At 42.0% G+C, this 26278-nt stretch overlaps 2 protein-coding genes across 3 annotated transcripts; both read left to right on the forward strand.

The window, feature by feature from the left end:
- The first annotated feature begins 3024 nt into the window (after positions 1-3024).
- On the forward strand, positions 3025-11771 carry LOC108940966 (vesicle-associated membrane protein 1-like). 2 transcript variants are annotated; one of them, XR_001966598.2, is made up of 6 exons: positions 3025-3192; positions 3300-3383; positions 3891-4035; positions 5373-5531; positions 6054-6773; positions 9935-9971. XR_001966598.2 is itself a non-coding variant. In XM_018763374.2 (6 exons), coding segments are annotated over exons 2-6 (375 nt in total). In that variant the 5' UTR covers positions 3025-3192; positions 3300-3381; the 3' UTR covers positions 9952-11771. The 2 variants fall into 2 exon arrangements, 1 of the variants encoding a protein (XP_018618890.1); XM_018763374.2 differs by having other exon boundaries at positions 6722-6773; positions 9935-11771.
- A 2559-nt stretch (positions 11772-14330) lies between these two features.
- On the forward strand, positions 14331-25781 carry rapsn (receptor-associated protein of the synapse, 43kD). The gene is made up of 8 exons (XM_018763496.2): positions 14331-14818; positions 15752-16090; positions 19090-19248; positions 21262-21360; positions 21915-22037; positions 23206-23259; positions 24536-24735; positions 25709-25781. The coding sequence occupies exons 1-8, from the start codon at positions 14594-14596 to the stop codon at positions 25779-25781; spliced, it is 1272 nt and encodes a 423-aa protein (XP_018619012.1). The 5' UTR covers positions 14331-14593.
- The last annotated feature ends 497 nt before the right edge of the window (positions 25782-26278 follow it).

The raw sequence follows: 26278 nt of genomic DNA on the forward strand, positions 1-26278 counted from the left end.
AATATCCACATCCCTTGCACCTTGTCATGAAAGCATTGGAGCAGGTCCACGGGGCTAAGATTTCTTCAAAATTGCACCTGCGTAGCACATACAGTCTAGTCCAGATCAGGTAGGGGGATGAGTGGAAGACTGCATTTAGCACCACCTTAGGGCATTATGAGTACTTGGTAATGGCTTTGGCATTAACGAACGTGTCTCTGTGTTCCAGGTATTTGTTAATCATGTACTCGGGGATCTGGTAAACAAGTGTGTTGTTTACCTGGATGACTTCCTAATCTTCTCAGGTTCCATCGAAGAGCACACACGTCAGGTGCTGCATAGGTTGCTTGATCATAACCTCATTGTCAAGGGGGAAAAGTGCCTTTTTCATCAGGAACATGTTGCCTTCCTGGGGTTCATCTTGAGCCCAGAGGGGGTAGCTATGGACCCCAAGAAGGTCCAAGCCATTTTAGACTGCTCCAGACCAACCTCGATAAAGGCATTGCAGCAGTTTCTCGGGTTTGCGAACATCTATTGCCCTTTCATTTGAAGCTTCAGCTCTATATCGGCCTTGCTTACTTATCTGTTCTGCGGATAAGAGACCCAGCTCATGTGGATCCCCAAAGCCCTAGACACCTTTTGAGAAATAAAGAACAGGTTCATGACTGCCGCGGTGCTCCAGCACCTCAATGCAGCACTTCCGTTCATAGTTGAAGTGGATGCCTTAGTCAATGGGGTTGGGGAAGTCCTCTCCCAAAGACAGGGAACCCCACCAAAGTTGCACCCCTGCTCATATTTTTTGCGCCGTTTGTCACCCGTGGAGTGCAACTACAATAATGGGAATTGGGAGTTGTTAGTTTCTCGCATATTTATCAGAATAGTTTATAGTGTGAAGCAAGAAGGGCAAATGAAGCTTTACATAGATGGTCTTCTGAACAGTGAAATGAATATCAGTCAAGTAAGCTTGTAGCCTGATGCATTTCGAGAAAAAATTTCTCTCTCCTCTGGTCCTTACACATGTCGGCTAACTTCCCCAGGATGTGTCTCATGACATCTGCCAACACAAAGGGGTCAAAGACATGCACAGTCAGATTTCACAGCATGTTTTGACAGTATCCACCTGAATCCCCAGACATTCCAGCCAAACCTTTGACATGGACTAAACAATACAGAGGTCAGCAAAGACCCCACAGCTCCCTCTGATAGTTGCCCCTTGAACATTTATGGTAGCAACTCATCATGGGAGACCCACAGCACACCACACAGATGCTCTGATTTTATTTTGGATTTCAGTGTCACTCCATTTGAAAAAAGTATAGTGTACTATGCAAGTATACTACTTATTTATACCACTTCAGTTCCTTATTTTACACAGGTCATCCACACACCCATGTTAATAATGTAGATAGGCATACATAAAAAAAATCCAACTGAAGTTCAGTGAGGTCTGGAGATCATGCGCAATGAACGGAAGCTATTGCGAGTGAAATAACACACACACACACACTCCACACTCATTGTCTGAAACCACTTGTCCTGAGCAGGGTCACAGCAAGCCGGAGCCTAACCTGGCAACACAGGGCACTGGGCTGAAGGAGGACGGGACACACCCAGGACGGGACGCCAGTCCATCATAAGGCACCCCAAGCAGGACTTGAACCCCAGACCCACCAGAGAGCAGGACCCGGTCAAACCCGCTGCGCCACTGCGAGTGAAATAAATCTATGAAAAATTAATCTCAAATAAAAAATAAAAATGGTTGCAAAATCCAGGAGACAATGACCTGGTACCTTAGTTATTATGGGACTGGAGCGAGTGTATGACACTGATGGCACATTTCCATTAAGAAGAGGGAGTGGGGGTGACTTCACACACTCACACACACCCACACATAAACGTTTTGTTACTGTTACTAGTTGAGGTATTTGCCTATTAGGCATTTTATTGTTATTTATGTGGTTTTGTACTGTATTGTAACAACCTGTGTTACTTACTGTGTTTTAGGGGGAAATGTGTTTACTGTAAAGAGGGGTGCGGTGGCGCAGTGGGTTGGACCACAGTCCTGCTCTCCAGTGGGTCTGGGGTTCAAGTCCCGCTTGGGGTGCCTTGCGACGGACTGGCGTCCCGTCCTGGGTGTGTCCCCTCCCCCTCCGGCCTTACGCCCTGTGTTGCCGGGTAGGCTCTGGTTCCCCGTGACCCCATAAGGGACAAGCGGTTCTGAAAATGTGTGTGTGTGTGTTTACTGTAATTGGTTGGTGTTTGTTGACGTACAGGGAATAAGGGGGTGGTTGCATCTGCCAAGGGAGAGAAAGAGGAGAGAACCTGGGGGCACTAAACTGGGTGGGAAGGCTGGGTGAAGGCGCAGATCCTGGAGGAAACGGGGTCTTCGGACCGAGAGCATTATTTCCCCGGTGCCGGTGGTGTTCAAATAAATCGCTCCAGGTGAACGCTGCCTCTGCATCCTTCTTTGCCCCATCCAAACCCACGGCGCTGCGCGTTTTTTTTAGGTATTATTATTACTTTTCCTTAAGAAATAATACTGTGAATATAATTGTTTAGCCATTGCATCATCATGCCAATAAGCACACAAAAAATGAAAAGCGGGATTGATGAATGAATGCACAGTTTTTAATCACACACTTTCCACCGCCTTCTGCGCCAACTCACAGAGGTTGAGCTGCAACGCCGGGTGCGTCTTTTTAATTCCTCATCTTTTTAAAATCCCTGCGCTTCACTGCCCCATCATCGAGCGCGCGCATGATCTGGTACTGAAGTGGAGGGGATACAAGATGATACTGTAATATGATATTATATATCATATTACAATATGATATTATATTATTAGATATTAAATATCTAATAATATTTCACAGAGAAACTGTGCGAGTTTATCAGTTTTTTCACTCTTTTCGTTTCTCACCAACTCATCCCCGGCCCCGCATTTAACTTTTTTGCATTGGGCATTATGTAATGATTTTCATTTCCCATTTTTTTTCCCCCTTTCTTCTCCTCCTTACGTTCTTCAGTCGAACTTATCGTCGAGGGGTTCGTGTCGTGTGCGCGTGGCTGCGGTGTCGCCAAAAAAGCGCTGAGTGTCCGGCACTGCGGGCTCCTTCGATACTGCGGCACTCGCTCGCGCGCCGCCCCGCGCCACAGTTTCCGTTGTCTCAGCACTAGGCGGTGCGCATCGTGCGCGCTGCTGGCGAACGCGCGGTAATCGACCCTTTTGCTCTCATCGTGTCAGTGCAGAGTGGATTCCACCAAAGCTGTTTATTCTCTTTTTTTGTATTTTCTAATCGCTCTCTCTCTCTCACTCACAGTGCAGCCCGTTTTTCGTAGCCTCACGTCCCTCCGTCATCCGCGGTCTTTCTCCGCAAGTGAGCCGCTCGTTCTGCAGCCACCATGTGAGTATTTTTTTACTTTCTTCATTTCCTGTACGCGTATATTAATTATTAACATACTGATCAGTATTTCGTGTCTCGTTGTTCCTGCGTCGTAGTTATTTTTTCCTTGTCTTAGATACCCAGGCAGCTGCGCAAATAACTGTAATGTCGATTTTTAAAAATAAGGCTATTTCCAGCATAATTGTGCATTTCTGTTAATATTCACTCTCAGTGCATATCAGCGATGTTTGAACCTTCTCACGAATTGTGTACTTATATCTTTTTACCATCATCAATCGTTTTTTTTTTCGTTTTTCATAACAACATTGTTCTTTATACCTGCAATTTCTTAGGTACGGGAATAAAAAGCCTAACTGTGCTGATCTGTACTGTATATTTTTGGTGCAAAAATGTTGTTTGTGTTTACTGAGCACAGAGACTCAAAGAGAGAATCACATTTTTTACTTTGCCCTGCTAAGGATGTGTCTTTTCGTGCACCACTGTTGTTTCTGTGACCCTTTTTTCCAGGTCTGCTCCCGCCCCTGATGAAACTGCTCCAGAAGGAACTCCAGGGGCCTCTGCAGCTGCAGAGGGAGAAGGAGGTGCGCCGGCTCCACCCCCAAACCTCACCAGTAATCGTAGACTGCAGCAGACACAAGTGGAAGTGGAAGAGGTGAATGCAAGAAGAGGGTGGGATGACGATGGACCAAAGTTAATTTGGGCTAAGGGTTCGAAAGAACCTGCCTGTGGAAGACGAGGAGTGCAAGAACAAAATCAGAACCTCAGAAAATATATCAATTTACCGCCCACCCATAGCTACACGTAGTCCACAAATTACGACACATGCAACTTACGACCACTTAGGCTTGTGATGGTCCTCCAGTTAACTTTTTTATGTTATTTTTGACTCTCAGTGTTTGGCTGGAATGTCTAATGATAACACCAGCTGACTGCATAGCCGCAGCACACCCATACTTAATATTGTTTGGGCATCGCTCAGTGTTTGGGTGTCCAGGAGTGGTTGTGTTTTCTTTACAAAACTTTCTGATTCTCTTCGGATTACTTTTCATTTAAAATTGCTTGCAAGAGCAGATGACAATACTTTTAGAAATGAAAGTGAAAATAGTGGATCGTGACAATGGAGTTACAAAACAATACTTACATGGTAGAGAACATTGGTGGTGTTCGTAGCTCAGGATGTTGGCTCAGATGTTCGGGTGTTCGCCGAGCTTGGCATTTGGACTGCAAACGTTTCATCACCAGTCGAGGTGACATCATTCAAACCAGCAGCGCATGCATTAAGCACTGATGATGTCATCCTGACTGGTGATGAGATGTTTGCAGTCCAAATGCCAATCTTGGCAAACATCTGAAACAGTACTTATTGTTCTAGTGTCTCATCCAGGGTGTACCCCCACTTTGCTTTGTGTCCCGTGCTCTCTGGATATGCTCCATATCACCACGACCCTGCCCAGGACATTCGGTTATTTAAATTGAATGGATGCGGATGGGTGGGGTGCGGTGGCGCAGTGGGTTGGACCGCAGTCCTGCTCTCGGGTGGGTCTGGGGTTCGAGTCCTGCTTGGGGTGCCTTGTGATAGACTGGTGTCCCATCCTGGGTGTGTCCCCTTACGCCCTGTGTTGCCGGGTAGGCTCCGGTTCCCCGTGACCCTGTAAGGGACAAGCGGTTCTGAAAATGTGTGGATGCGGATGGATTTGCTTATTATTAACTGTTATTTTAACATGAATAATGTGTGATAAAATACAACAAAGCCAATTGTACAATGTAACATTCTTACATTTAAATTGTTTCTATTTCCTTAAGATTTCTAATTTAAGGGGATTTTTGAGTTAGGACAAAGTCGATTTAACAGCAGGGTTGTTGGAACGGAACCTTGTCATAAATCAGGATCCTGCTCTGTTTGATCCCAGGTCCAGTCAGACGTGGTTGCTGCACTCTAGGAAAACCGGTGAATTTCTTTGTGAAATATGAGTTTTGCTCCCACCTCAGGTAGTGGACATCATCCGCGTGAACGTGGAAAAGGTTCTGGAGAGGGACCAGAAGCTGTCGATGTTGGATGACCGAGCTGATGCCCTGCAAGCAGGAGCCTCCCAGTTTGAGAGCAGTGCTGCCAAGCTTAAGAACAAGTACTGGTGGAAGAACTGCAAGGTTTGTGAGCAGTTGCCCAGAAAATGCATTGCATGATCATATGCATATTTAAATTAACCAAGCTTTCAGATGAACAACATGTATCACCTAAACATCATGCTTATCTTCAATAATCAATTTAAAACACACAACAGTAAATAAAGAGCAGGTAATTTTTCATATGAGAACACAGGTTGCTGGGATTATATTTCTGAAAGGGTCCTTTTGTAGAGCTTTTGCAAAAAATATTTAACCTGACTTGCTTAAATAAAATATATGTGAAAATATCTGCCAGAAACAAATGGGTGCATTGTATGGCACTTTGGATAGAAGTGTGCGCTAAATAACAAATTCATACCAGTTATTAATGACTGTAATTGGCAACCCTTATAACTATAGTTCGAATATCTGCTAGTGTTTGTCATCTGACCAGTGTGTTGTTATTTATACGAAAAATACGTGTGCTTTTTTTGCATGCATGTTCATCAATCTTTTGTTATTTAACTTCAGTGAAATTTTAACCTCTCCCCTCTTATGTTACAGTCATGTACATTAATTCTTCTGTGGAGCAGCCTGCACCTTTCTCATTCTCTGTGGAATTATAAGACACATAATATCAACACAGATGGCTGAAGGAATGTTGTCCGTTCAGGTTTCCCGGAGAAATCGCAGTCTGGGTTACAGCTGAAAAAGTTTAGAATCCGGATGTGATCCGTGAAGCAAGTCATCAAATACACGCTCTCTCTCGAATTGTACCATCTCCCACCTCTTTGTTTTCTTTTTTCCTGTCGGACTCATTTTGTCTTTCACAGTCTCCTTCTTTCCATTTCTGTACATCTGTACCCTCCTATATATGTCATCAGTTTCAAGTTCTTTAACCTCAAAAGTCTGTATACACTGAGAAAGTGTTAAATGTATTTTTGAACACAAAAAGCGTTTTTCTGTGTCCATTTTATAGATCTGAGAAATGTCAATATATACACAATCTTTGCTATAATCCCCTTTCGACTCATGTTTCGTGAAAATGCAAAGTGTATATGGACCACAAGACCAGAAGTGCAGTTGACTGATACAAGTTTCACATAAAGAAAACACATCATTAATTCCTACAAAATATGAAACAAAAATACTGAATTGTGCTAATTATCATTATAAAACTTAAATGTACTTACAGAAAACAATAACACATTTGAATTTTTCCTCCTTTATAGATGATGATTATGATGGCAGTCATAGGTATCATCTTGGTTGGAATCCTTTTCTGTAAGTATTTTCTCCAAGTACTGTACTAATTCCTTTTTTGCTGGCTAGGGGACCTGCATTCTGTATGCTCGCATTTTGTATTGTTCCCTCTATGGATTGCGATCTTGCTGTGGTGAAAGCATTAATTACCCCAGGGATCTGGAGAGCTATGTTGTCTGAAGTATTGTGTAATTGTAAGGTCACCTTTGGAAAACTGGTAAAAATAAAGGATCACAACAAAATTCTCATTCCAGTCAGAGACTCCTGTGAAAGTTGAGAATAGAAATTCATGTATCTCTGATCTGGACTGTGGTTACTGGGACCCACTGATGAAACTAGGACTGGGCTTGGAGTTTACAAGAGAGCACCTGGTGGTTGGGTAACCCACTGAGCCTGACCACGCAGAGCTCAAGAAAACTAAGAAGAGCAGCTTTATGAACTCATAGTCTAGAAGGTGAAGTATGCGGGTAGATGGAGATGGGACAGATCAGGTGGAGCTCAGGTGGAGTTTATCCCACTAAATGAGAAAATAACCTTGATGTAGCTGCAGACCACATGAGGGAAAACACTGGCATTTGTGCATGTTGATTGGTATGGAGACTTAGTAAACCTTTCTAGAAACCGAGGATGCAGCGGTGGTATCACCGTCAGACTTTGCTGTCTTCCTGGGAGGTTTCAGTGCACTCGTGGGCACTGATGCAAAAACTGGAGAGATTTAATCAGGAAAAAAATGGATTGTCAGACCTTAACCCATAAAATGCTACTGGACTCAGTGCACATCACTAATCAGCCATCATAAGCACCATATTTGAGCGGAAAGTAGACAAAAAAAGTTCTTGGTACCTGCAAACCATGGGTCTAGGGTTAGTGCTAGACTTTGTAGTTGTGTTGGCTGACCTGATGGTCCAGACCCTTGGTGGAAGGGGGTTCTGAGCTGTCAACAGATTGCCACGAGGGAGTCATCATATGTCATACATCCAGAAAAGCTTCTGCTGTATTTGGAGGGAAGGGAGATGGTGTCCCAATGGACTCTGTTCAAGACTACTATTATGGAGGCTGCTGCCTGGAGATGTGGGTGTAAGATGGACAGTGTCTGTCATGACTGTAGAAGATGAATGTGTTACTATTAAAGAAGCTGTCAGGCTAAAGGAGGTCGCCTACTGTGCATTACTTGCACTGAGAACTCCAGATTTGGCAGAAATGTGCTGACAAGGTACAAAGGTAGCAGAAACACAGATGTGGGAGGATTTCAGTTAGGCTATTGAAAGTGATTTTCAGACATACTCAAAATGGTCTTAGCAAACTATCTGGTGATGCAAGAGGGGAAAGCACAAAGTGCTCAAGCTTTTCTTAGTAGCCTGTGCTAACTGTAAAGAAGAGGACTTCAAGGAATCTCAGTAACCAGGCCATCCTTTCAGAAGGCAGTGAAACAACCTTCTTAGGGAACAAAGTTTATGTCACAGGTTGAAGTTGCAGCAGCAGTGAGACAATCCTGCAGCTGCAGAGCTCCAGAAGTGGATGAGATTTATTCAAAAACCGTGGAAGCACTAGATTTTGTTGGGTTGTCTTTACTAAGATACTTCTTTGATATTATGTAGAGGGCTGGCAAAGTACTGAGTTACACATAGACAGGGGTGGTGGTCTCCATATTTAAAGAATTTTTTGAGTTGATCTTTTTTTTTCCCAGACAATTTGAGGTTCTTTGGAATCTCAGTGATGGGGCACAATAAAACTTTAAAAAGGATTTGATTTCTGTTCTGCAGAATTTCACCAAGAGTTATCCATCACAGATGGATGCACACATTTCTCGAGGGATGTACACTCACACTGATGTTGATGCGCCTGTACACCTTGTGTGTGTTGCCTCGTGTGCTTGTGCTATAATAGTATGCCTGGCTGTACTTCTATTTTGTCTTTTAATACAATCTGAAACTTGCTTGTAAGGGGGGTGCGGTGGTGCAACGAGTTTGGCTTGGTCCTGCTCTCTAGTGGGTCTGGGGTTTGAGTCCTGCTTGGGGTGCCTTGCCATGGACTGGCGTCCCGTCCTGGGTGTGTCTCCTCCCCCTCCAGCCCTACACCCTGCATTACCAGGCTAGGCTTCGGTTTGCTGTGACCCTGCTTGGGACAAACAGGCTCAGCCAGTGTGTGTGTGTGTGTGTGTGTGAAACTTGCTTGTCAATATGTGCTTAAAACAAAAGCTAGTCAATGCCCTTTAGCCTCCTGAAGTCCTCAGTGATGGTTAGACAAGAGACATCCCAATGTTACCATCAGGAGCAGCAATGGGATGGCAGGGACATGGTGGGCATCCATGTGTGCGTTTGTGAGCCTGCAGAAGAGGTGGTGGAGGGGAGGTCTGTGTTGATAGTAGGTGTTTTGGAGAGGAACAAAGGAAGGTTAGGTTCAGCTCATCAGCTCATTGTCTCAATCCAGAGTCCTCTCACTGAACTCCTTCATGGAATGTTTGTAGCTCGTGATCTTCTCCAGACTCTTATACACCTTCCTCAGGTTGTAACGCTGGAACTGCTGCAATGTCTCCCCATTAAGTACTCCTCTCCTCCTGCGGAGGATTTTTCAGCTCTTGCTGTATCTTTTTCAGCCAATTAGAAAGGAGGCTTAGCCATCTAGCGAGAGTGTTATCTTGATGTTGCCTTTTCAGGTCCATCCAAGTACATTGCAGTGGGGGGAGAGCCTTGATACCTTTGGGTCACCCAAGGAACACTGGAAGATTGTATAGGTGGCGTTTCAGACTATCTTTGTAAAGAGGGAACCATGGTCTGACCTGGCTGGGGTGTTTCCACAATGACCCTCACCAGGTTAAGGGGCTTGATAGATAGATAGATAGATAGAAGTTGTTATAGTAGCAGTGATGAGAATTTAAAAAGAAGCGGACCACCGAAACTGCTAGTGAAGGACATTTTCTATTTGAATCCAAAATTCCTTTCATAGTGAGTCCAATTTGCTTTCCTTGAGTCACACTCCTACAGAATGGCAGCGGTGACAAAAAGAGGAATAAATCAATAAGCCCACATTCATCAGAGTATCTCAGGAGCTTGAATTCAACCGCATGTCAATGAATAAAATTTATATTATGGTATTGTGTTATTCACAGGTTATTTTTATGTGTGAATTATTCTCTACTTAGTGTTCCTTTCCTTTTGTTTCTTTATCCTGCTCTCCATTAGTGTATTTCTTCTATTGAGCTGTCCTCCAGAGGATGCAAACAAGAGCTTGGCAGACCAACAGACAGACAAGAAGGAAAACCAGAAGTGTGACGTGCGAACCCTCAAGCTTCTCTTTCCTGCCTCTCTCCTTCTCGGTCGTCACGCCTCGCCGCTCTTCGGGTTCCCCCGCAAAGTTCACCCGTTGTATCCCTTGGCTTCATTTCTGCGAGTCGGACTGCGTTCCTCTTTTCCTCCGTTGATCGGAGTCAGCAGAATAGCCTGTGTCTTTCCTTTACTCTCACTCTCTGAAACACTGAGGAGGGTGAACGGAAGAGGGCGGAAGCCATACAAAGATGAAGGAGCGGCTGCCGAGAAAGGCATGTGGAGATGTGCATTACCTCATATTCATTTCTCTTATTTATTGTCCCGAGCAACCTAGTATTTAACATTTTGACTTTGATTTGTCTCCTTTTTGTACAATTAACATGTTAATATTTGTACCGAGAACACCTGGATGGACATTTTAAGTTTATGTTATATCTCCTCCTGTCTTTACCTTTTTTTTCTTGTGCTTTTCTGCATCTGTCAAACTACGTAAGACAGGGAGAGCTGAGAGACAACTGAATAGATTCTTATTTTTATATACGATACGGATCTATGCAGGTCTCCGCTAGAAAGACGCGCTTGATGGGATGGCGTATTTGAAACATAAATGCATTCGTCACATATTGATGTATTCCATAATGGAATATTCTTATTCTATTATTTTAACAGATGCAGCACCACAGGAACCTGCATAATCATTTTAAATTTCATGCAGTAACAATACATTTTCTTGCAGGTAGAAATTCATTAAAGAAGTAAGCGATGTATCATTATTTTGATCTGTAATTTACACTGCAGAGGGAATTCCGGTCTTGTGTAAACATTGTTCCAGTGGTGATGTGGTAAGTCACAGGCTGGTAACACACAGCAAACTCAGCTTTTTATTTTGCGGCTCTACTATCGGCATGACGGTTCATGCGCTCATATTTTGTTTTCCTCTTTACCTTTATCCTAATTTGGGTATTAATTGTAATGTATAATTAGGAGCTTTTGTTGCATAGGTTACTTTAGCATTAATGCCAGTATAAGTAATGAATATGCAACTTTTACTCTACTTTTTGTCTTGATGACCAGCTATTGACAAAGGTATATTATGAGTATTATGCAATATTTTAAGAACTTGACATAAGAAAACATTTCAGTTTTATTTTTAGGTAAATGTGGAAAGTAATGGAAATCTGACCATTCCCATGGCACGTTGTAAACAGTATCTCAGAAACCCAAGAAATATGTGTTCGTTTTTAGAATTATATAAATAATATTGTGAAAGCAAATTATAATACTGTACAAATGCACTTCAAATGTTACTGTTTAAAAAAATGTATAAATTACAGTTTTATTTTTGATGAACTACAGAAGTATGTAAGTGTGTGGTGATCAGGTCAGTACCTTGTAGTCTGAAGGTCAGTGGTTTGAACCCTTGTTTTGGTACCCTTAAGTGAAGGTTCTAACTCAGAGTTACTACGGAAAAATAAATAGCCATAAAGAGATTGTTGTACAGTTTCTTGCCAATTACAGTAAGTCACCTTTAACAAAGGCTTAATTTAAAGAGTAATATAAGAGAAGACAATTTAGCAAGTCTTCAGACGGAGCAGCACGGGACATATATTGTGTTTCTGGCGAGTTTTTCGGACTGGTCTGGCTGATTTCACGGCGCAGCTTTTCTTTCCAAATGTACTGCCTGTCTGCACACTCTTGTCACTGCTGTGCTGTCTGTATGCTGCTGTAACCCTGTAAAATTTCCTTCAGAATCAATAAAGCCTTGAACTGTTGGTCTGAATTCTTATTAATCACCAACACTCACCAACACCAGAAACTAGCTGGTGGAAACCAGTGGAACGAAGGTGGTCACACAGTACTGTGCTGTTTGGATAATAATAGAAACATGCCAATTTTTTTCCACTGGGTAGTTTCTGGATATAATAAATAAATAATAAAAAAAATACACTGTATTGCTCCATGAGATGCTTGCTCCTCCTCTTGCCCCCCCCGAAAGCTTGAATATGTACCTATTCAGAGGGCTTTTTGCTGCCCCTAGTGGTCGGAAGTGAAATTGCAGCAAATTCCATCCACGTTCATTGACCACTTGTCCTGATCTGGGTCACAGGGTCCACAACCCCTGGCAGAATCACTGGGAGCAACATAGTGGTGTGGTACACCTTCCTAAGTTGGACATTCACAACACTTGAGTACAAGTGTACCCCCTTCTGAAATGTTCAACATGTTGAGATATATGGAACTTGATCTTTGATGTAGGCCTGCAATTCTGAATAGTGTGAGTTGTTCAGTGACAGGAAGGGGAATAAAGCTGCTTCTGAGCACTCAACATTACCTATAATATCTAAAGGAAAAGATTATTGCTCCCAGTTTTCCTTGATTTTTTTTTTCCCACAGATTGAATTTCCTCTGCCACGGCCAATGGCGGTACAGCGCCTGGGTGGTGCGAGAGGACATGGGTTCGATTCCCGCTCAGTCTGTGTGGAGTTTGCATGTTCTCCCCACGTCTGAGTGGGTTTCCTCTGGCTGCTCCGGTTTCCTCCCACAGTCCAAAGACATGCTGTTCAGGTTCACCCATTGTGATTGAGTGACAGAGAGAGTTTGTTCCACTGATGTATGGATGAGTGACCCAGTGTAAGTAGTGTGTCTAGCAGTGTAAGTCACCATGGTGAATAAGGTGTGTGGGCTCATAACACTACATAGAGTTCATTGGAAGTCACTTTGGAGAAAAGAGTCTGCTAAATAAATAAATGTAAATGCCACCATGGCTTTCTTTTGCCCATCCTCCTTTGTTCTCTTCTACTTCCTCTTTGGTGTGATCTTTTTCTTTTCCTTTTCTAAGTAACTGGACATACTGTAATGTTTTTTTAGGGAGGTTACTGAAATTATGGGCTGTTTATTCCCCGACATCCGCTTTTCAATCATCTCTGTCATTCATGTCTGCGTTCCTTTGCTCCTCAGTGGCACGTGGTTGGATTCATGCCATTCCCACATTGCTGGGTGCCTTACTTTCCAAAACAGTCCACAGGGTGCAAGTGTGGGAGAGATGATCTTCTCTTACACAATTACTGTAACAATGAGGACTTTTGCAATCTCCACCCATGTGTCCCTTCTCCAAACAATTTTTTCATTGCATATTAAAACACCTCTTCTTGCACCCAAAAAAAAAGTAACAGGGAGATGGGACGTGGCTAAAATTAAAATCAATACCCTCGTGATCAGGGTGCAATAGTTTTTCAGCAGATAATACACTCTATAATAAAAAATAATTTTTTCATTAATGGCATCTTACACTCAAATATGTATTGCCTTGATTTAGAAGACGTTTCAACACATTATAACAGTATATGGAACGCAATGGGTTAATGGAACTAACCACCATCTGTGCAAGAAGGACCCGCAGCAGCTGCAAACAAACCCCAGTAAAGGCTTTCTCACCATGTTTACTTGTAACTTTCGTTTTATATTTACTTGTCTTTTAAAGATAGATGTACTCTTGGTTTTCGTGCTGTTTTATTCTATTCTGGCTGGGTACCTCTCTCGGTTTGCCTGGAGGCAGATTTAAGATGACATGTACTCGTCTAGTTCATATCTCGGCTCTTTTTATCCTGCATGGTGGTCAGAGGGTGTAACCAGCGAGGGTTACCAGGTCTTCAGCCAAGGCGAGTTACATCATAAAAAAAGATATGTGATGCTGCACATGCTGTAAATAACAGACAGCAGCACACAGACTGTAATACAAGCAGGTAGACAGTTAAACGGACAGCAGGCTGCAGATCAAAGGTGGTCTTACAGCATTGAGAGGGGTTTAACCTTCAACGTTTATGGATGATGAAGCTTTAAGTGGGAAGATGGGGGGGGGGGGTCGTGTGTCCAAGGCTCCAGTTCGATTGATATCCTTTATATACACCCATGTAATGTAACTCAAGACCTGGTGTCTTAGTGAACTATTCTGAGAGTTGCTTGCTTACACTGGGGGGACCTCTTGAAATTCCCGACTACTGTGTGCCAAGCGTTTGCTTGGGATGATGTGAATGGCTCAGCTTACTCACAACCTATTAGAGTTTGACACATTTTTTGGACAGTTCAAGGGGACGAGATGTCATTGTGGGACTCTGGTGGACTTTATGTTAGAGGAGCTGGGTTTTACTGCCCGGTGATACTTACGGATGTCTTGTTGTGACCTTGGGTCCTTCAGAATGCAGAGCTGAATTTCGCCTGGGGCACGTGGTCCTGAGTGACAGGGCCATCTGTGGCTGTGTGACACACAGGCGGCAGAAAATTCCTGAGTCTTGGCATGGAGAGAGCAGCCATTCTGCAAGTACCGTGTCGGCGTTTCTTTTCTCCCTGGGACCAACTTCTCTTAATTTACAAGGATTAATTCCCTCTATGCAGCTTCCTTATGCCTAAACCAAGTTTCTCGGGGAGCAGAAGGAGTGTTCTACCTTTTTAACTAGGAAACGGTGGATTTTTATTTCTTCACAAATACATTTTCCAGATCGCGCAACTTTTTGAAGGGATCCGCTGCTGAAAAGGAAGAGGTTTTCTCATGCAGTTGTGAGCAGCGTCTCTAAGCGGATGAATGTTTTTATGAGGCACTTTGGTGGAGACATGGGGCAGGACCAAACCAAGCAGCAGATCGAAAAGGGACTCTGCCTTTATCAGTCCAATCAGACGGAGAAGGCACTAAGCATATGGATGAAGGTGCTGGAGAAAACTTCAGACTGTAGGGGAAAATTCCGAGTTTTAGGGTGTCTCATTACTGCCCATTCTGAGATGGGAAGGTACAAAGAGATGTTGAAGGTACGTCTCCTTGACTGTACTCATCATCTACTTCGTGCTATTTCCAGGAACTTCTCTTGGGATTACGAGTAACACCAAGTGCAAAATAGATATCCATAATGAGATGGTTCATTTTATGGACTGCATACTTTTATTTACGTTTTTAACTGTTGGCCCATGTGGCTGAGATTGTGCGATTCATATGAAAATTGCGGTTGGACTAAAGACAAAATATATTTTGAATTCAGCATTCACCATCATTAAGCAATGTCCTTTCACCTAAAATTGTGAAAATGGTTAAAAATTGTTAGATTAAATATACCTCCAAATTTATATAACGCCACATTTTACAAACTTGCACCACAATGACTGAGTCACTGTTGATTTGGCATGATCCCACGCTGGTTGCTCTTTTTGTGCGGCAACCAGAGTAATCTGGCAGAGATGCCATGATCGTGTTTGTTTTTACCTATTACTACATAGTTAGGAACCTCCACATCAATTTTACGAAAAGATTTTAAAGTTAAAAGGTAAAAAGGGTTTAAAATCAATTATTTTAAAATTCATTTGTTTGTAAGAAAAAGATGCCACTTTTCCCCAGCATCTAGTGTGGTATTTAAAAATTCTTCCTGATCTCTTGCATCTTGTACCGCTGTTAAAGAAATTATTTATCATAAAAAATGTGTGTGCATAAGTTACTTAGGGGCTGTGAAAAGGCAGTATGTTTGGTTTTTAATATAAATAATATATGATATAAATATGTGATATATATGATACATATATAGTATGCTAATTACATTAAATATATATAATATAAAATATTTTTAGATTTTTTTATATAAAATACATTTTTTTGCCGACACGTAATGGGAAAACAGTGACAAGTGTTCTTGCTAAGCTCTTTATTTCATTACTGCCCAAGAATTTCATTGCCCTCTTCTTTCCCATGTCCAGTATGCCTTGGCCCAGATCGATACGGCCCGGGAGATGGAAGACCCAGACTACCTGACGGAGGGTTACTTAAACCTTGCACGCAGCAACGAGAAACTCTGTGACTTTCAGAAGACAATCTCCTACTGCAAGACCTGCCTAAATATGCAGGGTACGACAATCAGTCTGCAGCTCAACGGTCAGGTGTGCCTGAGCATGGGCAACGCCTTCAGCGGCCTTAGTCTCTTCCAGAAAGCCCTGGAAAACTATGAGAAGGCATTGCGCTATGCCCACAACAATGACGACAAGATGTTGGAATGCCGTGTCTGCTGCAGCTTGGGCCACTTCTACATTCAGCTTAAGGTACTGTGCCCCAGTGCATTGGAAAGGTTGTGACAGCTTGCTAAAAACAATGTTACAAACGTAAATGTTTTATCGACACAAATTTGTATTGACAATCACTAGCGATGTAACAAATGTCGGTAAACAAATACGAAAATCCCATATTAAGTATGGCGAGGATTAATGTTATCCATCGATGCTGTATGCGTGAGTGATTGAATTAGTTTTCGGAATTGTATTTCAGCCAGATTCATTTATGGATGGTACTGCAGTGCTGATGCCTGACAGTCCTTGGTGGGCTTTGTGTTTCAACAAGGGTTTGAATCTGGGTCTTTCTCTGTAGTGTGCACGCTCTCCCCATGTCTGCATGAGTTCCCTCCGGGTGCTCTGTCTTTACCGCAGTCCAGAGACAGGTGTTTTAGATGAAGTGGTGACACCAAGTTCCCCATAGTGTGTGTGTGTGTGTGTGTGTGTGTGTGTGTGTGTGTGTGTGTGTGAATGCATAAATTGCCCTGCTTTGGACTGGTGTCCCATCCGTGGTGTACTCTCCCTTTGTTTACTGTGTTTCCAGGACAGGCTCTGGACCAATGCAAATCTGTCCTGGATGAGTAGTTATGAAATATAAATTATAAATTAATTTCTGGCTGGCATGGTGTTTGAATGTGTGAGAGAGTGTGTGATTACACTGCACTGGGCAGGTGTCCCATCCAGAGCGTAAGCCCTCTTGATCACTATGTTCCCTGGATAGACTGCGGACTGAAAAAGAGGAAAGTGGTTGATGGAAGTGAGAAAAAATTAATTTGTTTACTGGTTTGAATATATTGGAATTGCAGTATTTACAATTAATTGTCCTTTAATTTAGCACATTTTTAGCCAAGTACATAATTCATATACATTTCACCCTGGAAGAACAGTAGCATTTACCCGCATCATGCTTTGAAAACTATGCTTTTCTGGGTTGCCTCCATGTCACCATGGTTTTAACAGGGTTATAGTCTATAGAAGATATTTATTTTTTACTCTATTTTCATCATTTGTAAGCACAAGTAAAATCATAAGTAATCAACCGAAGATTTGAAAAAGTTTCCTGTTGGAAAGCAGCCCATGTTTTAGTAGTACAGGTGGTCCACGTCTTACGAAGGGGTTACGTTCCGCGAAACCCATCGTAGGTCGAAAATATTGTGAATCGAAAATGCATTTAATACACCTAATACACACCCTTGTGTGACAGACTGGGAAATGCGGATCGCTGCCCTGCTGCCCAGCATCGTGAGAGAGTATTGCACCGTGTATCGCTTGCCCGGGAAAAGCTCACCATCGAAAAGTTGAACGAATCGTAAGTCAAACCAACGTTAGTCGGGGACCACCCGTACAACACTTCAAAATTAAGTGCAGCTGCAACAATGGAAGTTGCCAGCTCACTGTGTTCGTCTGTTTAACGGTGAATGCAAGCAGAAACTGTCAAGGAGGAGGTCTGCTTGGTGTGGATTTCACCAGTTTGGAGTTTCTGTTTTCTTGTACTCGTGCTATTCCACAACTTCGAAAAGCCGAGATTCAATTCAATTAATTTTTATTGCACGCTTCGCACACAGTGACACAGAGCGCTGAACAAAGGGATAAGACAAATAAATAAGATAGTTGCCTAAATACTAGATTACTAATGTATCCATGCAGTAATTAAAAATATAAGTATGCCTACTGGCCATGGAGGAAAGGAACAAAAAGTGAAAAGTCAAGAGATGGGAAAAAAAAAACCTCTGGGGGTCCAAGTGCCAGTGGTTGCTCACGCCTCCTGGACATTCTAGATTGAAAAAGACTTTTAAGTCAATTTACAACTAATAACATTATAGATGAGTGTTAACTTGATGTTCCAGTTCACATCAGCATGTCTCGTCCATCATGGCAGGCGCTCATGAGCTTCAGTCAACATGGGGTGCTGGCGTCATGGCCGGCTGAGCTCTCTATTGGTTTCCTGGAATTCATGGAGTATAGAAGGTCTTGTTACATGTGTTGTGACTCTTGTTGTGTTGTGTTTGATTGCCTTTTGTTTGAAAATGTGCATCTCCGAGCTCTGTAGCTACCCCCCCCGGCAGTTACCATATGTTCCTTGCGATGTGTCCCGCACCTCCTCCCCCATCACTTGATACTGAGCAGAATATGTATGATAAAACTTTCATGGAGGTGTCGTCCCTTGCCAACCATGACTAAGATGCACCAATGTAACTAAGGCCATCCTGGTTGCCAGGATGAGGTCCTAATTGCCCTAAGAGGGGTTGGAAGGGAATATTTGCTTTCTTGAAGGGTTTTGCCCTTCCTTTGACCATGAATCCTTTTGATGGGTGTAATGAAACTACAAAAAGTGGTAGTGTGAGAAAATAGTTTGTGTAGCTTCTTTGCTCTCGGACTGCGGACTGTGGAGGTCAGGTACCCGTGGCTGCCTTGATCCCCCGGCAGCGAGATGCCGTTGCTCCGTTTTGTTTTGCACCCTGTTATTCTTATGGCATTACCATGTTTTGTCTTTCTTCTCTATTCACACACACGTTATTCACACAACTGCTAAAGGTATTTAGTATTTAAGTCATGTTCTGTTAACAGATGGTGAACGTGACCACTGAGAAGTTGTCAAATGTAGTCATTCTAAATGTATTTAGGCAGTGTATTGTTTTTTGTTTGAGCAGCACTGCCTCCAAAGTGCTGGTTTGAGTGCTGAACTGCTGTTCATAAGCTGTTGATAAACTACTATTTTATTTGCTCAGTAGTGTTAATACAATCAGGGGATGCAACGGTGCGGTGGGTTTGGCCGGTGCCCGCCGTGTGATGGGTCTGGGGTACAAGCGGTTGTTGACATTGGTTGGTTGTTAATAAAATTCCACAACAGTCATAAATTTACAACTCCTATCATTTGGGCAGAGTGGAGAAATCTTTGTTCATAGGCCGGACGGAGCTGAAAAATGTCAAATGGTTGAACGTTGACTCCGAAGCGCGGGTGTGTGAAACTTCGTTTTTACGCGCATCCACAGGACTATGAGAAGGCCCTATTCTTCCCATGCAAGGCAGCAGAGCTCGTGAATGACTATGGCAAAGGCTGGAGCCTGAAGTATCGTGCCATGAGTCAATACCACATGGCGGTAGCCTACAGAAAACTGAACCGCCTGGCGGACGCAATGGAGTGCTGTGAGGTACGGTGACGTTACTTCAATAACTGCACGACATCAGTATAGAGTGTGACTGTGTTGTGTGCAGCTACTTTGTGTTTCTGAATCGGTGTCACTACTGCACAGCTTCCATCTACATGATTCCCAGAAAAAACATGAAGAAGTTGCTTTATCTGTTGCTTTCCTTCAAATTAGCTAACACTTCCTAGAGTTATTTACCCATTTATAGAGCTGGGTAATTTTACTGGAGTAATGTAGGGTAAGTACCTTACTCAAGGATACTACAGCTGGAGGTGGGATTCGAATCTGCGACCTTTGGGTTCAAAGGCAGCAGCTCCAACCACCAATCTTCCGGCTGTCCCTACATATGTCCCAATACTCTTCTTACAGTTACCCATTTATACAGGTGGGTAATTTTCAAGGTAAGGAAGTTGCTCTAGGGTACAACAGCAGGAGGAAGGATTCAAACCTACAACCGTTGAGACATAAGGCAGCAGCTCTAACCAGTACGTTTTGTCTGCCACAGTAGATTTTATTTTAATTGCATCAAAATACTTAATGCCTAGAAAATGTTTTTAACTACTTTTGAAATGTTAGATGTTTTTGGTGGAATCGGTCCAGCAGACCTGTGACTGTATGCCAGCGCAAGCGCATACGCGGGGACCACAGTCCAACTTTGTGCTAAATTAAAGCGAAAGAGCAGACTGAGCGTAAGCTTGGGCTTTGTGGTAGAACATTGAAAAAGGAAGACCTCAGTTTTGCAAGTGCAAAGCGGGGCAAACACTCATGCCTTGTTTAAGCGCTGTAGAAATCTACCTCTCATTCCATTGGAGAGGAATCCCTCACCAGGGCAACAGGTCTGGGAAATTTCAAGAGGCTTTTTTTTCCTTACATTTATTCATTCAGCTGATGCTTTTCTCCAAAGCAACTTACAGTAATTTACCTATTTATAGAGCTGTGTTTTTTACTGGAACAATTTAAGGGAAAGCATGTTCATCGAGGGTACAACAGAAGGCAGGATTCAAACCGCTGACCTTCAGATCCAACGTCAGAAGCTCTAACCAATATCCTACCTTGACGTTCCCTCAAATATATTGTTGCCCCTCAAGCTCAGATCAATCAATTCCACATCCTTTTTTCTGTTTGAACACACGTCACACAGCACACTTGGCTGAGTGAGATTTCAATTTCATCTGCAAATTTATATTTTGTCATCCAGCTTTTGTGAATGTGTGACCTTCAGCTGATCGCTCCATCTGCTGCTGGAATGGTGGGAGGGGCCACATGGCGAGCTGTCAAATCTAGGTTTTATTTCTGATGTTCTTTTTTACTGTTGAGTCTGGCTCATCCTGGGATGCTGCGAAACACATTGAGACGGTATCTTGCAATATTGCAATAGTTCATCTCCATGCAGTTCTCCGGCTGCAATGCACAAATCACGTAGGACCTGGATGGGGCTTCCTCTTAATATATAAACATGGAAATGGTCATTTGTTTGGCTAGAATCATCCTTTCCGCAACTTATTAATTGTTCTATTCTTGCAACATGTGTTTGTATGTTACACATGCTAGCTATTTTATATTCATATTTTATGTCTTGTACATTTATGTATTCTGTTTAGTTTTAAAAAAACTGGATTCTGTACGGTCATCATTAACGCGTTTAATACATTTGATTTTAATGGAACTCAGTGGACAATGGTTTTACAGAAGCCTCATCTCTAAGGCTCTGCGAACACAACTTTTTTTCTATACTTATGTAGAAGGATACACACTGAGCCAATAATTTTGGGCTAATATATATTTTTTTACTCATTGATCCCATATTTTTTCTAAAAATTAGGCACAAACTAGATTGCCTTGTTAGGCTGTTTGGGTCACAGCACAGAACAGCAAATGTACACGTCTTCAAGCTCAATAAACGGACCTGCTGACGAAGGACTCGAACCTGGGGATTGTCAGAGGGCGACTCCAAGAAACTCATCCTTGTGTAATTGGACATGTAATTGTGTTCCTGTTTTTTTCTTTCTTGGCCAGGAATCTATGAAGATCGCGCTGCAACATGGAGATCGACCCTTGCAGGCTTTGTGTCTGCTGAATTTTGCCGACATCCATCGATATCGTAATGACGTTGAAGTACGCTCTCTGGGTGTCCCACTTTGTGAACCTCAAATAGATGAGGAAGCTAAGGCATCTTTTAATTCAATTTAAAAACGCATTATTAGAGGTATTTTTGTAACGAGTTTAAGCGTGTTGTCAATTTTTATGGCTAAATTAATTTCCACTTGGAAGCACATGTTTCAGAAATACCTTCTTCGCTTCTTGGACTGTTTCGGATTCTAGTTGAATTAGCTTAGAAAATGCTGGAACTCAGTTATTTTGTGCTTTCTCTGTTAGATGGATGAAGTGCATCATTATCATATTGCCTTTAAACCTCGTGTTTTTGAGGCCTATGATAAGCTCGGCTTCATCAGATAGGGTTCAGGTCAAAGTAAAGCAAAGCGACAGCTGTTGTACAGACAAATGGGGCAGCAATAACGTACAGGCTGGGTTATTAATAATGCGAAAGTGAACTTATTGATATGTGGCACATGATGTTAAACCCAGTTCCTCTCTCTCAGCTTCTTTAGCTGGAGACATGCAGCACTTTTTTACTCCTATTTTACTTCATTTTGTCTTTTGTCTTACAGAAAGCATTCCCTCGCTATGAGTCGGCTATGTGCATCATGACAGAAACCGGAAACCGATTGGGACAGGCTTCGGTCTACCTGGGCGTGGGGAAATGCTGGCTTCAGCAGAAGGAGCTTGACAAGGTGTTGAGACCATTTCCATAGACGGTGCACCTTCTCCTGGTGTCACAGGGGAGTTCTGTACACTCTGCTCTCGGTCAGCAATAGCACTCCAAGCTGAGTCTGAATACAAAAAGCATCACATTTGGTAAAACAAGGACTTAAATTTGTCGATGAAAAGGGAAAAAAACTACCTTCTCCATTGACTTTTGCAAGAACTCGCTGTAGGGCCATTTTCACAGTGATCCAAAACAATGTATGAGAAACTCATAGGACCGAACAATGGAAACAGTCAGTTACTGTAGGTCTTATTCTTATGGCTCTGTGCTTCTTGAGTTTTCATCACAGCTGGGTAGTAAAAAGTTACATTTACTCGGTAACTTGGGAACATTTCTGGAGAAACTATACTTTACACGGCCTGGGATAGACTCCGGCTCCCTGTGACCCTGATCGGGATTAAGTGGTTAGCAAAAGTGAATGTGTGATTCACCTTTTATTGTTACTTAGCAATTATTATGATTTACCGGTTATTAAAATTGGATGGATGGATAATATAAGAAGGTAATTTTCACTATAGAAATCGAACATTCCTCCCTCAAGGGTACTGTGCAAGGAGGAGGCATTTCAACCCAGGATCGTCTACATGCAAAGGAGCAATGCTGGCTATCATCTTCTGAACGAATTGGACATCTTTCAAATAATCCTGGGTTATAATAAATAATCTGATAATTAAACAAAGTGATAATTAATCTTCAGGGACAGAATAAAGAAGGTCTGTAAAATACGGTAAATACTATATAGTTTTACCTTTCCATGGGTTTTGAATATCTTTTGTGGGCTTTCCACCACAAAAATATTTGGCAATACGTGCGTATCACATTATATTTGGTTGGAGACCTTGTCCTCCTAAGAGTCCTTGTAGATGTGGTTTCTGTATATTAATAATACTTCAACACAAGTAACATGTACTGTGAATACCGTCCTTTTCAAGTAGCATTTTTTAGTGTCAGTTTTATGCTGTGATTTTTTTTTTTTTTCCCTTGTGGTGAAAATAATTTTCTTTTTACAAATATTTTTTGTCACAAAATTTATGTGATTATATGTGCATCTAGATTGGTGTTTATATTTTGTAAATACAAATACTTTTGCTATTTTGGCATGCACATTTGGTGAAATATTCCCTCTCTCTAAGGCTCTAGATTCCCTGCAGCGGGCACAAGAACTGGCTGAGGCAGTAGGCAATAAGGTGCGTTTTTTGAATCTCTTCCAGCCTGTACGTAGTTTGCATGTTCTTCTCGTGTTTATGTGTGCTGTCTCTGGTTTCCTCCTGCTCTCCAAAGAAGTATGATTGAGGTTAATTTCTACTACTATAGATTGCCCTTAGTGTGTGTGTAATGTGTGTGTGTGTGGACAAGCAGTTATATATTTCGTTATTATATTGGATGGATTCTGTTATTTTATTCAAATTTTCTAGATACTGATATTTATTGCTGCTCCTCAATGTTCTTATTTTAACTGAATTACTAGTTCACAATGAAGTGCTTCTAGAAGCTGCTTTTAGATGCACTGTATAAAATACATTTTTTCAGAACAGCATCTAATCAGGCAATTCTCAAAATTACTGTAATTGTTTGTAATGCCTGTGACCGCTCTCTGCCAAGCTGTTCATACAGCATCACTTTAGAGTCACATTAAATGAATTGTAAATTAAGGCAAAAAGTCAGTGTTTTTGATTTTGCATTTAAAGACAATTATGTTCTTTTCCACTTCTTGTTCAGGTAAGGCTTTCTTTTGTCTTCTCAGCTTATACTGCATTCCTGTGTGCTTTAGTGCTCATTATTATAACAGGTCATAAAGTGTCACCAGATTTTGAATCAAAATACCTGCTGTCAAATGATGTTTGTCTTGATATTTGTTTATTATTTCACTTTAAGGGCAGAAGATACACTGCTGCTTGAAAGTATGTGAACTGCTTGTGTCCTTTAATTGTACCATGAAATGGTTATTTAATGAGAATCAATGTTTCTCATGTGACATAATATGTGTGTAATGATCAATTCCATATGTTCCTTTAGAGGAAATCGTGTGTGTAGTAGAAACACACAAATAGTGCAGGTGTAAAAATAAGTTAAGCCTGAGCTGAACTGGTTAAACCAAGTAGGTAAGTGGAATCAGGGGTGTAAATCATAGTCATTTATTCATGTTATAGGTTTGTCTTAAGATTTAACATTTATATTTTATACTGTATAAGAATAAAGACCATCCTATAGGGTTCACATACTTTCAAGCAGTTTAATTCCATGATAAGGAGCTTTCATTATATGAGGGAAAAAAATAAAATTTGTAACTGAATCTTTAACTATGCAGTGCTGGCAGGTGCCTCTATGGTGTGGATGTAAAAACGTGGATTCTTTTTATATCTACAGCCTTCACGGTTGACTCATTGCACCACATCACAGATATTATTTTCTAGTTAATTTTCTTTCCTGACTAATTCATCTACTCTTTCATCTGCATGACAGCTGTGTTCCCTGAAAGTACACTGCCTGAAGGAACAAATCTTCCGCAGCAAGGAGCAGCAGGATGACCTACGGGAGCAAGTGGTGAAGTTCTTGCAGTGTGTCGAGGAGCTGGAGCTCTACTGCGGCATGTGCGGAGAGTCCATTGGGGAGAAGAACCAACAGCTTCAAGCCTTGCCATGCTCCCATGTCTTCCACCTCAAGTAGGCAGACAGATTCCTCTTTAAAGTGCAGTAATTCACTTATCATGCCGTAAGCATGTTTCCTGCAGGTGCTCCGGTTCCCCACCAACAGTCCAAAGAGGTGGACTATGGAATCCTCCCGAAAGACAGTTCAGGTGGATTGACGACTCTAAATTTCCCTTAGTGCGTGAAGGAGTAACTGTCTGTGTATGGCTACCCTATGATGGACTGGTGTCCTGTCCAGGGTGCCCCCCGAGGCTTGTGAGCAGTGTTTTTAGGATAGGCTCTGGATCACTGTGACCCTACTTAAGACAAGTGGTTGCTGAAACAAGATGGATGTGTAGCTTTTCGAACATCCTACACAAACATAATGGAATCGTTGAATGGAAGACAATGGTATAACAGAACATGCACAAAGAGCTTTAAGATGCAGGATGCTGTGAAGTATGGATGAGTGACCCAATGTAAGTAGTGTATCTAGCAGTGTAAGTCACCCTGGTGAATAAAGTGTGCGGGTTCATAACACTACATAGAGTTCATTAGAAGTCGCTTTGGAGAAAAGCGTCTGGAAAATAAAAGAAAGAAAAAGTAAATGTAAGTAGAAGTTTACGTTACAACTGAAGAACTATCAGTCCATGGTGAAGGAAAATGAAGTTAATGGATTCTGTAAAATTACAGTGAAGTTCCCACAGTTTGCCCAGTGATTTTAAAGGGTCATTGAGAGTTTTGAATCAACAACAGTTCATAAATGTTGAATATTCCAACTGAGACAAAAGTCAAAGAAATAGATAAACAGCATCAATCACGATACAGGAAAAATTGATTTGTCATCATAGGCAGCGACAGGCATCTGGTAGGACGTCTTCAGACTGGATTGGTATTTTGTAACCCCTATATAGCAGCGGCATAGGCATCTAAGGGAGAGGTTACTTGCACATCTCCTCAGCCCCCATCAATGTCTGTTATATCTGACATGTATATGTTTATTTCACAGGTGCCTCCAGTCAAATGGGACAAGAGGTTGTCCAAAGTGTCGTCGATCTTCTGTCAAGCCAGGCTTTGTATGAGAGGTGGTGTGTTGGTGATGTCTCCATGTCATGAATTAACATTCATAATGTCCTGTTTGGTTTGATGGGAAACAACAGGTTGGTAGCTTCAGACAAGTTAAAGACTTGTCTGGTTTCACATCTCAGGCTGAATGGATGCTACTGGTAAGATAAATGTTCTTACTAGAGTCACACATAGCTGGGTGGTAGCCACCAACATTCCCTCCTCATTACATCATCTCCAATGGTTATTAAAAAATGATCCATGTATTATTTTAAAAATCTGTTTCAAATATGCAAGATATATCATTGCATGTTGTCCGAGATGATGTTCTGTTTCGGATCCTTTCTGACTCATGATTGTCGACAGTAAAAGAGAGACTTAATGCAGCTCCCTGTCTTACAAGAATGCGTTTTTCAGTACTATAATGCAGTCAAAATGAGACAGAACACTTTCCACGATTTCTTCTGTTTAAACACAACTTTTTATTACAGTAAGTTCTCAGCAGAAAAAAATG

Source organism: Scleropages formosus, chromosome 11 (genome assembly GCF_900964775.1).
Source record: "Scleropages formosus chromosome 11, fSclFor1.1, whole genome shotgun sequence".
Classification (NCBI taxonomy): Eukaryota; Metazoa; Chordata; class Actinopteri; order Osteoglossiformes; family Osteoglossidae; genus Scleropages; species Scleropages formosus.

Excerpts from the sequence above, each read along its gene's own strand:
- LOC108940966 (XM_018763374.2), top strand. Across the intron at positions 4,036-5,372 it reads CACAAGTGGAAGTGGAAGAG|GTAGTGGACATCATCCGCGT; the intron begins GTGAATGCAAGA and ends CTCCCACCTCAG. Across the intron at positions 5,532-6,721 it reads ACTGGTGGAAGAACTGCAAG|ATGATGATTATGATGGCAGT; the intron begins GTTTGTGAGCAG and ends CCTCCTTTATAG.
- rapsn (XM_018763496.2), top strand. The coding sequence starts at position 14,594 with ATGAATGTTTTTATGAGGCACTTTGGTGGAGACATGGGGCAGGACCAA. Across the intron at positions 14,819-15,751 it reads GGTACAAAGAGATGTTGAAG|TATGCCTTGGCCCAGATCGA; the intron begins GTACGTCTCCTT and ends TCCCATGTCCAG. Across the intron at positions 19,249-21,261 it reads ACGCAATGGAGTGCTGTGAG|GAATCTATGAAGATCGCGCT; the intron begins GTACGGTGACGT and ends TTTCTTGGCCAG.